Here is a 12,684-nt window from a genome sequence, read left to right as displayed (position 1 = left end):
CTTAGCTTCCGAGAAACAATGGCGCTGCAGATGTAAATTGACTATAATTCGCTTACATAAAGACTTTTTTTGTTTTTTTTTATGTTTCGGATTCTGGAAAAGATCCTCTTTAAAATGATATACAATATGATACATAATTATTTATGTAGACTTAGTTATCCAACAACAAATCTTGAGTCGATTTTAGCTCCCACTGTATTTTATCTCATTTTTAGCCAGGACAAACATGGCCGTAAAAAAAGAACCCCGGGACAGAATCTGATAGAACTTTGCCAGAATCATAGGGAAAGCATAAGCTTTCATTACATATAAGTCTCATCAGTGGAGGTTCTTGGACCAAGTTTCATACAAAAGTGCCCATTGTCATTTCAAACGTCTAACTTGAGTGGTTTAGATTTTTCATACAAAAGGATTTTCCCGCTAATTCCCGTTCTCGTGGGAATTTCGGGAATTCCTTTCTTAGTGCACCTCTACGGTACCTAAGGTATCTGCATGCCAAATTTCAAACGTCTAACTTGAGTGGTTTAGATTTTTCATACAAAAGGATTTTCCCGCATTCCCGTTCCCGTGAGAATTTCGGGAATTCCTTTCTTAGTGTACCTCTACGGTATCTAAGGTACCTGCGTGCCAAATTTCAAACGTCTAACTTGAGTGGTTTAGATTTTTCATACAAAAGGATTTTCCCGCTAATTCCCGTTCCCGTAGGAATTTCGGAAATTCCTTTCTTAGTGCACCTCTATGGTATCTAAGGTACCTGCATGCCAAATTTCAAACGTCTAACTTGAGTGGTTTAGATTTTTCATACAAAAGAATTTCCCTTCACTACTCTGCTCCTATTGATTGTAGCGTGATGAAAGGTATACTATAACCTGTCCAGGAGTGTGAAGAATAATTGTACCAAGTTTCATTAAAATCCGTCTAGTAGTTTTTGTTTCTATAAGGAACATACAGACAGACAGACAGACAGACAGACAGACAGACAGACAGACAGACAGACAGACAGACAGACAGACAGACAAAAATTTTACTGATTGCATTTTTGGCATCAGTATCGACCACTTATCACCCCCTGATAGTTATTTTGAAAAAATATTTAATGTACAGAATTGACCTCTCTACAGATTTATTATAAGTATAGATTTTTTTAAAGATTGCATTCGCCATTTACCTGGGAATTAAAACATTATACTTCTCTCTCTCTCTATTTAAGAGCTGCGCTCTTGTCGGTGGAGTAATCGCCATTCCTCTCTTCTTTCCGCCAAAACCTTCACCTCCCGATACGACACGACCTGCACCTTCTCTTTTATTTGTTTCATAAATGTTATCCTAGGTCTACCCCTTCCTCTCTTCCCTTCAATTTTTCCTTCTATAATGTTTGTTATAATGAATCGTGTCGTATCAGGTGGCCAATCATATTTCCTCTCCGGCTCTCGATAGTCCTCAATATGGTTCTCGTTTCTTCAACTCTTTCCAGCACTTTTTCATTTGACACCATTTCAGTCCAGCTTATACCCTCCATCCTTCGCCAACACCACATCTCAAACGCTTCCAAACATTATACTTATATATTATAAATTGTATATAAGCCACACGTATCTCAATTAACATGACAAAGATGAATAAACATTATGGCTGCACCTTTTGTAAACAAGTTCCACTGCGTACAAGATGCATCGCTCGACTTATCCATTTTTGTACTCATTTCCATACCTGACGAATGATATTGTAATTTAAAATAACATGTACCAGTTGACAATAATAATACATACATAAACTCAACCCTATTTCCCACCGGGGTAAGCAGATACTATGGAATTCCATTCGCTTCGATCCTGATTAAAGAATGCAATCCCGACTCGGGATAGCAAATTCGACATCCCGCGGGATTGGAAATATCAATACCGGGAGATCCCGAAATTTTCGGGATCTCATCTAGTTCATAAAAAATGTAAAGTTAGGATGGCTGAAAACGATGAAAACTGCTTGTTGGACAGTGAGGTTAATTACAACAAAATATATTTTTTTAAAGAAAACAGAAACCTTTATTCTTCAATATTACTAACTAAATAATTAAGTTTTCTTTGGAAATTAGCCTAATGAAAACAAAAAGTATAACTCAAGGAGTGTTACCCAAACCAATTCTCGAACGTGATCTCGTCATAATAATATGCTTCGGGATTGATCCCGAAAAATTTGACGAGATCTGTCGAGATCACACTTCTCTTGCTTCCTCCGCATTCATCAATCGTTTCATACACGCACGCCTGTCATACGTAGTATTATTCTTTATTATGGTATTCGTTATTATGGTAGTGGTGGTGGTGGATCCAGCGGTAGAGTCCTGATTGAGCTGATTGGAAACTGGTATCTGGATAAATCTATATTCTAGAATTAGATTCACAAGTTGATAGATTAGGCTGAAACTAATTGTATTGAAAACTGTAACGAAAAAATGCTGTAAATGCAAATTGCGTATAAAAGTAACGAATCGATTCCACAATGAGGCTGCGGTCAATGCTAACTTATTTCAAAGAATTCGCAATCGTATACGTTTTTGCTGATTCCAATTTTAGTAACGTTCTACTTTTAAAAATAAGATAAGGACATTACTTACAAAATACTTGAAACGGTATAATATCGGGACGCAATAAGTGATTTGTACAACAAAACAAACGTACTATGAAGCACTAGCACTTACCTTCTGTCGTTTTCTCATGACACTAACGCTTTTGGCTCTACCTGCTTAGGATCACTGTCATGGCATTAACGACCCTTCCGAATCAGGTGAGCAGCCTATAATTTCCTAAGCAAACAAAGGACAGTCTCGCTCAGATTTCGATAATGTCCCCATCGGGAATCGAACGCGCACCTCCAGATCGTAAACCCGACGCTCTAACAGTGGTTAGACCACCGAAGCGAGGTAAAGTTAGAAAAAAAATAGTCTGAATTTGCTATCCTTGTCTGATTTTTCTAAAAGTTAATTATATCTTGAACTAGTTTAGTTTAAACACTGTTAAAACCTGTTGAAGACGCTGATGTTCGGTTTCTTTGTGTGGCTTCCATTCAGTCCTTCCATCATCACTATACAACAAAGAACCATAATGAGCTACAGGTTTCACTTGTAAATTATAGTGACAATCGCAGTCGGAGGAATAATGAATGTATAGGGTGATGAAAATGTTTGAAATGACTTATATTTCTTGAATTTATTTTAAATTTTAAATGACTTCTATTTATTGGATTTATTTTAAATTTCGAAATAGAGAAGGCATGTGATTGGGTCATAGATAAATTATAAAATGGTAATCTACAAATAGAAGCCCGTCTCAGATTATCAAAAACCAATCTCATTTTACTTTATGATTTATTTCCGAATTTTATGTACAAATTAAGTAACAATGAGGACGACGTTAGACCGCTTTTATTGATGACGTCACAGGACAGTATTTCTATATTAACTCCAAAGAAAACTTTCGTTTTGACGTTTCGAAAAATTATCTCCTTTGACTAGGTGTCAAGTAGCCTATTCAGCTACATATCATAAAGATTTGGTGAAATAGATGAAATTATAGAAAGTAGGCCTTTGTCACATATTAAGTAAATGAAAACATCGATATTTCGATGTAAATACAATATTATCAATATTCGTTGCATTGAAAATTACAGTTTTAGAGGCATCTAAATAATTTTAGTCTATTGTTATATATTTAAATTACATTTACGATAAAACATTTATTAAAAAGATTATTGAATCTTTCGTCCGTGTGTATAAAACTTGTTTTGTATGCAATAAATAAAATATATTTGTATTGTATTGTAAAAAGATAATTGTAGTTAACATGAAATTATCCGGTTTATAAAATAATATTTTAAATAATAACCGGATGAAATAGATACCGACTTTAGTAGGTATAAATTATTTCACAATATAAAATCATAAGTAAATGTTCATGGGTTTTTTCAACGGATACAACTGTTTACAATTTATAAAATTATAACAAATCAAATTGAAACTTGATTTATGTGTACTAGATATGGATTCTATGAAGATTTTTTTTTAATGTTTGTTTTTATTTTTATCTACGGATTTGCATGAAATACTTACTTAATTACCCCCTCCGGTTGATTGAGGGGAGGCCTGTGCCCAGCAGTGGGACGTATATAGGCTGTTTATGTATGTATGTATGTACTTACCTAATTGATAATCACCTGTCGTGGACAGTTTCAAAACAACTTCATAAACAATAAAAAAAGTTATTGTTCCTTATCGCAGTACTGACATAATTGCTTTACAAAAACAAATCGTTAAGCATTTTTCAACATACGAGTAAATCTAAAATGTCAAACAAAACGTTTAACATTTTGGCCCTTTTAAGCGGCTACTTAAGATAACAGAGAAATGTCCTGTTTGTTACAACATGCTGTAGAATACCACAGAGTGGAATCCATGTCCGCATTAAGCGGGTTTCCAAGTGTGGTCATTCGCGTCTACCCGGCGACATGCGTCGGCGCCGCAGTACTCGCGGAATTATAATCATTTGCACAGGAATGACTATAATGCCATGCCACTACATTATACTACAAATGTCACGAGGTTTTTGCTGCCACTACAAGCTTTCTTGGTAAACAAATATTGTAGCATTATTAAGTATGACGCGGGAGATTGAGAAATAATTTTGACATGTGAAAAGCGAGGCTTTTGTTTCAATAGAACGTAAAATAAAATGAAACAAAGAATTCGTGTTATTCTACTTCATCTATCGTATGGATTGTGAAGTGGATTACCAACCTCATCAACCCTGGTGTCAGGGTTATTATTGAGCTGCCTAAGGTCCCTGACATGGCTCATGTAACGTCTACTAACTTACATCAATACGTAGTAGCCGGGAACAACGGCTTAACGTGCCTTCCGAGCACGGATCATCTTACTTTATGGACAATTAGGTGATGAGTCTGTAATGTCCTAACCAAACTTGGGATCACAAAATGATTTTTGTGATTAGTCCCCAACGGAATTCGAACCCAGATTCTTCGGATCGTGGGCACAACGCTCAACCACTGGACCACAGAGGCATTGACCATTCATGTTATTTTAAAACAAAAAGTAACTCAAAAATAAATCACCAGACCCCACATGACAAAGAGTTTGGAAAATGGCATTCTAAATATGCGGCTAAATACCAATGAATATTAATACTTCATTTAAAATTTAAAATCTTGCACTTAAACGGTAAACTGTACCTTCGAGCGTGAAATAAGTGTCAAGGGTGATTTTGTCAAAGCACGCTCGAATTTCACAGAATTCTACGCTCATTGTCCCTTCTAGACCAATGAGTTTCATTTCTTTGCTTTTTTTGTAATTTCAAGTATGTGGTGTTATGGAGCCAATCTCGACAGCATCATTTAAACCGTCTAGTGTAATTTATCTAATTGTGCGTCTAGGAAGGAGACTAATCCTGCTCGTTACTTAACACTTGTAGAACGAGTGATGATATTGTTTATAGGCAGTCTACCCATAGTAAGCAAACTTATTTTGCGCTTTCATGTTACAGAACTCAAATACAAATAAGTACACTTTATTGCACCAAAAAAAAAGAAATATTGACAACAAGAACAAAGTTTTTTTAACGAATAATTCATCGTTTAAAGCAGAACTAAATAGAGTTAAATAATTAACACAAATCAACATTTCAAACACAGTAACGGATATGTTACCTATTCATCAAAAGGCATATCAAATTAAAATCTTAAAATTTCATAGGCTCATGAATTTAATAAAAAATAACTAACCTATTTTCCTTTGTTGCAGGAATTAACGAGATGTTCATTGAGCAGCATAGACGACTGGTGTCCAGACCACCAGGAGTCACTGGAGGATCAAGAGGCCAAGCCGACCCCGGAGGTCATCAAGTTGGGGGTCAACGTCGACTCCTACGTCAGGATCAGAGACAAGATACGGCTCCACTTTGAGTTCCCGTCCGAAACCAATATTGTTCCTAAGGTATTTTTTATGAAAGTTGATGGCAGGGTTGGCAGAGACCTAGAAGGACTTACATTGACCAAATTGGAGATGTCCTTAGAAAAGGTTTAGTACGATCCACTCTGAACCGGCGTGCGCGTATGAAGCGATTGATGAATGTGGAGGAAGCAAGAGAAGTGTGTCAGGATCGAAGCAAATGGAATTCTATAGTCTCTGCTGACCCCGGTGGGAAATAGGCGCGAGTTTATGTATATCTGTGTATTTTTTATTCATCATCATCAGCCGTATGACGACCACTGCTGGGCATAGGCCTCCCCCAAGGATCTCCACTACGATCGGTCCTGCGCTGCCCGCATCCAGCGGCTTCCCGCGACCTTCACCAGATCGTCGGTCCACCTTGTAGCGGACCTACCCACTGAGCGTCGTCCGACACGTGGTCGCCACTCCAGAACCTTTCCGCCCCATCGGCCATCGGTTCTCCTCGCTATGTGTCCTGCCCACTGCCACTTCAGCTTTGCAATTCTCCGAGCTATGTCGGTGACTTTAGTTCTCCTGCGGATCTCCTCATTTCTGATTCGATCGAGCAGGGAAATACCGAGCAAATTTTTTATTAATTATTCAAAAATAAATATTGCGAAATACAATAACTGGTCACAAAATAAGTACCTAAGTAAGTCCGTCTTGCAATGCTCCCGGTATCATCCGCGTTGAGTCTGCATGGCAACGGCGCCACGTGCTGCGCGAATTGTATCAAGGGCTTCGACCAATAAACGCAGCGAATACTATCTACGTAGATATACTTCGTACGGTTATTGGTCGAATCGAGCGGCGCGGTAGTCGTGCCGCGACGGTTGGTGTTGTAAAGCGACTTTTAAAGCTGAATCTACTTCGACAGGTCAAATCATCCATCCTACACAGCACAGTGCAAAAACTTGACCCTGCGTACTTTCGATTGCCATATGAAGCGTTGAAATACCATGAAGATACGAAGAAGTTCACCTTCACGCTAGTGGGCACTCCTACTGTGGACTTCTGCCCAGAGGCGGGCACCAAGGAATACGTCACCGTGAAGGTTAGTTTATTTTGTTATCTGCAGCGAATCAAGAATCAAACGTATTTTTACCGACTTCAAAAATGGAGGAGGTTCTCAATTCGACCGTATATATATATATTTTTTTTGTTTTGTTTTGTGGTCCGATGTGTCCGACACGCACGTGGTGTGATCTTTTATTTTTTAATTTATGATCGGCAATGAACACTTTTAAAAGTCAAGATTTAAAACAATTAAAAAAAAACATTGAATGAAGTTGTTACTCTAATTACTGTGTAAAGATTCTACTATATGGTCTTATATTGATGATGTTGTACGTTTCTGTTTTTATATTTCTTCGGCCATAATTGGTTAAATGTGGCCTTTTTAACCCCCCTTTCTCCATTCTATTCAAAGGTGGAGGTGGAAGGTCGACAGGAGTCTTCGACAGTAAAGTTTGCTGTACCCTGCTCCTGCGGTTGCAGCGCTAAAGTGGAAAAGAAGTCGGAACATTGTCATAAGAGAGGAGACTACGCTTGTGGCGCGTGCGCCTGTGAAAAAGGATGGTAAGATCTTATAAACTTACTTAGAATAAAGAATAATATTGCGTAACTCTCTCTTGCGGCCGAGATTTCCAGACACAATAAACAAACAATGCGGTTTGGTTTTAAAATTACATTCGGTCTCATGACTGTATACTTATAGAAGGAACACTTCACCCCGCACCGATTCGAGCTTGGATTCCCTCAACTACCTGCGGTTGCGGGTTTTTTTAAAGACTAAGGAAACGCGCGTGGACTGTCTCACTCACACGCACTTAAAGTTTTTTTCTTTTACTCCCAGTTCAAAAGGGAGGTATACCTAAGATACGCCTTGCGTATAGACAATACTCCTCGCCAATATGTTAACGCCCTCCGTAGTCCAGCAGCGTTAGGCTCACAATCTGGAGTTGTCGGATTCGAATCACGTAGGGAATATACCGGTGTATCGGGGGTGAGGCAAATCAAGCTTGCCCCCAAACTCGTAAAGGCGCGGAGAAAGGGTGTCACTTCTATATGTATTTTTATTGTTTATTCTAGAGCTGATTTGTAGTTGCCTAATCGAAACCAAATACATCGATATCTTCTAACCTGTATAACTGTCGGCTGATTATTATTTCAATTCGTCGTGTAATTAAAATTCATTAAAAATACATTATTTTGTGATCTTAACCACAGAACAACTAATATGTTTGATTTCAATATGAAATTTACAAATTTATCAAAGTTAGGCAATATAACATAGTTCAGTAAAACTACTGCAGCTTCTCACAGCCTGTACAGCCGAGTCAAAGAAACTATATAGGCCCTAGACGTTCTTAAAAAAACGTAAAAATATTACAAAGAGACAATAAAAATAATATATTGAATAAAATATTGTTATACAATTCAGTAATTTGGCTGCCTAATAAAAACTTGTCTAGCAATAAAAAAATCACAAACATCAAAGAATACAATACCCTACTTACACAAAAAATGTTTTTCACTATTGTTGCTAATGACAATAAAGTTCTTTGAATGGCAACAATGCGTATTTCAAATAAATGGCAAAAACACATTTCTTTTAAAAATACAATAGGTGCTTAATTGTAATATTAACACTAGTCGCTAATGTCAGTGTTATAATATTAGTACCAACAGACTCTTTTCTTGAGCCTGGTACAATTTACAAGTTAATATTTTTTCATACAATCAATATTCGCTAACGCATACTAAGTAAGAGCCCTTAGCTCTCCCCAAATTGCGGATGTCAGCCGAGACATATTCATTTTCTTCAAATCCTATGTCTAATAACATATTTCTCGCGATCTTTTGCGATCGCGTTTGTATGACTTTTAAAATGTCTTCGTCCGCGCTGCAAAGCGCAATTTAAATACCTTTGTTCACAATAACAAAGATCACGGTTCATTTCAACAACTGCAAAGCTAATTACACATAACCCGCTTTCGACATAATGGGCATTATTAAAAATGCTTTATAATGTCATAACTACACTGTAAGACAGTTATGTTATTAAGATGTACTGGGACATTTCGAAATCGCTTTAGTTTGAATATCAGCCTTCTTAAGCACACATTGGGAACGGGCGCGGAAGCGGACGCGATCGCGGGAGAATCTTCTTCTATCATGTGGGTTGATGAGGTAGGTCATTGACCTCACAACCTATAGATTACTATTGAGTCGTGAACGGCCTCTGAAAAGGCTCATAACGACTATATTAGTAGTCGGAACCGACTGTGTAACGTGCTCTCCTAAGCACGGATTATCTTACACTCGGACAGTCGGATAACCGGTCTACAATGTTCTAACCAAACTAGGGATCACAAAGTAATTTTTATGGTATGTCCCCACCGGAATCCGAACCCGACAATTTACCCCAAAAATCACTGTTAGCTATTCCACGTTAAAGTTTGTCACAGGTTGAAATTCACACAAATATAATTACTTGTGACCTCTTGTGACGCTTTGTGACATGAATGCAAAATCATCATCACTGATTTAAAAGCCACGCTCTTGTCGGTGTAGCATTCTCCATGCTACTTTTTAGGAACAAATAGGACAGTGGTTTCCCTCTTGCCTTCCGCCCCGCAGTACTCTATCTGACGCGAGTGTGATGGCGCTCAGAATAGTCTATTTCAATTCCGAATTCAAAATACGCGCATGTTAATCGTTGCGTTGTCGAATTAGTCACATTTGTCATAATAAACTGTACTGTACGTCAATAGTAATATTATCAACGACAGCGGATATCATTCCGTTAACAATTATAATTTAGTGCGTGTACTTATAATGATTTACATAACGATAAAATCTACGAGGTCGAAGGAAGTCCTAATATTTATTATAACGTGTCTTTCATACAACATGGACACTACTTGTAATATAGCTTGAATAACAACTAGATTATTGCGTATTGCGTTAATATGATTAATTATTATGATATATGAGCAGCAGGCTCATCGGCATCACCATGTTATGGTGCAAGTGATTCATCTTAGGACTGCGTATCAAAAGTGGCTGAAGGCTTCTGATTATATGTGACTCTACCCACACCTTTAGGCATCACGGCCTCGAATTCTAATTCATATTCAAAAAATATCTTTATTCAGTGGGTAACACACCTTGAATCGACATTTTTTATATAACCTGTAAAGCCGGGGAAAAGAAGCTGCAAAAAAAACCTTGGAACAGGGCCCTAGACGTTCTTTTATTAAAATAAAATTATGAATGTTAACATTATGTAAAGATTTATCTCTCTCTCTCTCTCTTTCTCTCTTGGGTCGGTCCCTCACACCTGAGGATCGTGGCCAGCATCAGGGTTGCATCTGGAGCGGATGATCTGCCTCCACCGGCAAAAGAAAAACAAAGAAAGAGATAGAGATGTAAAGGTTTGTGTATGAATGTATGTGTATCTTTTCTCATGTATTCTTCTTGTTTCAGGGAAGGCGAAGACTGCTTAATCAAGCAATCTCCCAACAACATATCCCATTGTCCAGATAGAGGCGACATCACATTTTGTTTGAATCTCGTCACAAATGTAAGTAAAACTAAGCTATTAATTTTTGTAGAGACACGATGCCTGGGGAAGATATTCTGAGGGTTGACAAAAATCATACGGAATAAATCGTCGAGTCTCCAAGAGAATGCTTCTATACGATATTGCACCTGAAGCAGTTCTGAGAATGCCCAAATCTAGGTGATCATCCGTCTGTTTCGTCTGCACTAACCCTTAGAAGAACAGAGTAGTTTTAGCATCTCCATTGTATATACTTCTAGTATCTACAAATTCACTCCATATAATAACCGTAGCAATTCTTATTTTGCCTTTTGTGTTACAATATGGAAGGACAAAGGTTGAACCTGATTTTTAAACAAACTATTTCAGCAAAATTCCAGAGCATCCTCATAAAGAATCTTTCTTTACAGTTCCTCTGCTCAGACAATGGGAAATGCTGCGACGGTAAATGCGAGTGCTTCAACCAGCTCGAAGGCTCCGAATACTTCGACGACACCTGCGACGACATTTGCAGTACCACCAGCTACCATGACACCTGTTTAATTGACCCCACCATCGGAGAGTGCAAAGACCACGCAAACATATACATAGAACCCCTTAACACGACCCTCCTCAACGTCAAAAGTCCGGATACCGGCAGAAATATCTGGTACAACTGTACGGAGCGGACGGAATCGTGCAACATTCGCTATGCTGCTATGAAGGATGGAAACGGACAAACGCGTGTTATGATCGTGGATTCCTGCCAGCCAGTTGCTGATCCGTACGCGAGTGGGGCTATCAAAGGTGAGTGTTTGTTCGACATTATGGGTACCCATATACTAACATACATAAATAGCCTATATACTATATACGTCCCACTGCTGGGCACAGGCCTCCAGTCCTCTCAATCAACCGGAGAGGGTATGGAGGGTATGGGGGTTGGTCCCGGCTATTAGCCGTAAATCACCTCCACCAACCCGCAGTGGAGCAGCGTGGTGGAGTATGCTCCATATACTATAGACCATCTTAAATCAATGTTCATAGCAAACAACCCAAATCGAAAATTTCCGAAAGAAAGTGAAAATACTGCATTCATATTGCCACTAAAATGTTCGTCTTGTCTCGTGTGGGTTGTGAAGTCCATAACTAACCTCATCAACCATGGTATCTGGGTTATTATTGAGCTGCCAATATCCCTAACGTAGCTCATAACGTGGTACGTATTCGGTTTAGCTCACCAATATAAGTGTGGTAAGTATCAATAATAAATCTGAAACGTTTATGAAATTTCGTCTTAAATTCACAGAGAAAAATAATAATTAGTACTTAGGCCTCATCCATCTTTTCAGATGATTTAAACCGTGTCTAGGAGGCCCTTTTTTCATGACTATATAAGCCAATCCGAAAGCGACAAGGTCTACCACACGAATAATTAGTACACTTATTTATTACGTACTTACACCTAAAATCAATAAATTCAGAAAAGTTTTACTTTGTTGTGTTTTCATGAGTTCCATTTCAAGTGCATGCTTTTATTTGTTATTCAATTCAACGTAATTATTATTATGAGTTTTCTCTGTTCCGTGGGAATATATTCTATAATTCTCATAACAAAGAGTCGGCCAGTCAGATAAACATCAATAATGTATATTATTCAATTGTACAAGTGTTGTGATGCGATGTGACCGCATCGCTTAAACATGTACAAGCTGCTGTTGCCAACTGTTCCGTGTCATAGAATAAACATACTACGCATGGAAGGGACACTCCGTCTTGCATCAATACGAATTTGGATTAGTTTGCCCCCGCCACCACAGTCGTTGACCACTTTTTTGACGTGACTTACTGTAGATTTACCGTAAATGGCATTACCTACTCGGCCGAAATGCCGTTGACTACCTGGTAAGGATTTTTGAATGGAGTGTCCGTACTTCTTATTCTTTCTTTTCAAAAGTAATTGTATTCGTGTCATCCCTTTCTCTCTTATCTATTGTAATAACAGCACTTGTTTCTGGATTGTTTATTTTGATAGGGTCCTTTGTTGGTCGTTAGGAACCTAATGGGTTGAAACAATATTTAGTTACTAACATTATCAGTACTTTTGCAGAGCTGTTAGTGTGTGCTTTCATATTGTTAC

The 12,684-nt window shown here is 38.1% G+C and overlaps 1 protein-coding gene across 1 annotated transcript in view; it reads left to right on the top strand.

Annotated features, from left to right (window-relative positions):
* Positions 1–12,684, top strand: part of LOC126382345 (integrin beta-6-like) — a 61,375-nt gene that overhangs the window by 26,283 nt on the left and 22,408 nt on the right. Inside the window, exons 2-6 of the mRNA XM_050032188.1 lie at positions 5,810–6,001; positions 6,876–7,052; positions 7,428–7,576; positions 10,490–10,586; positions 10,976–11,351. Of these exons, the coding sequence (XP_049888145.1) occupies positions 5,810–6,001; positions 6,876–7,052; positions 7,428–7,576; positions 10,490–10,586; positions 10,976–11,351 (991 nt within the window). The remainder of the gene's footprint in view (positions 1–5,809; positions 6,002–6,875; positions 7,053–7,427; positions 7,577–10,489; positions 10,587–10,975; positions 11,352–12,684) is intronic.

The sequence above is a fragment of the Pectinophora gossypiella genome, chromosome 1 (genome assembly GCF_024362695.1).
Source record: "Pectinophora gossypiella chromosome 1, ilPecGoss1.1, whole genome shotgun sequence".
Taxonomy (NCBI): domain Eukaryota; kingdom Metazoa; phylum Arthropoda; class Insecta; order Lepidoptera; family Gelechiidae; genus Pectinophora; species Pectinophora gossypiella.
Note: the sequence above shows the minus strand (reverse complement) of the source record. Positions and strands in the feature narration are given on the sequence as shown.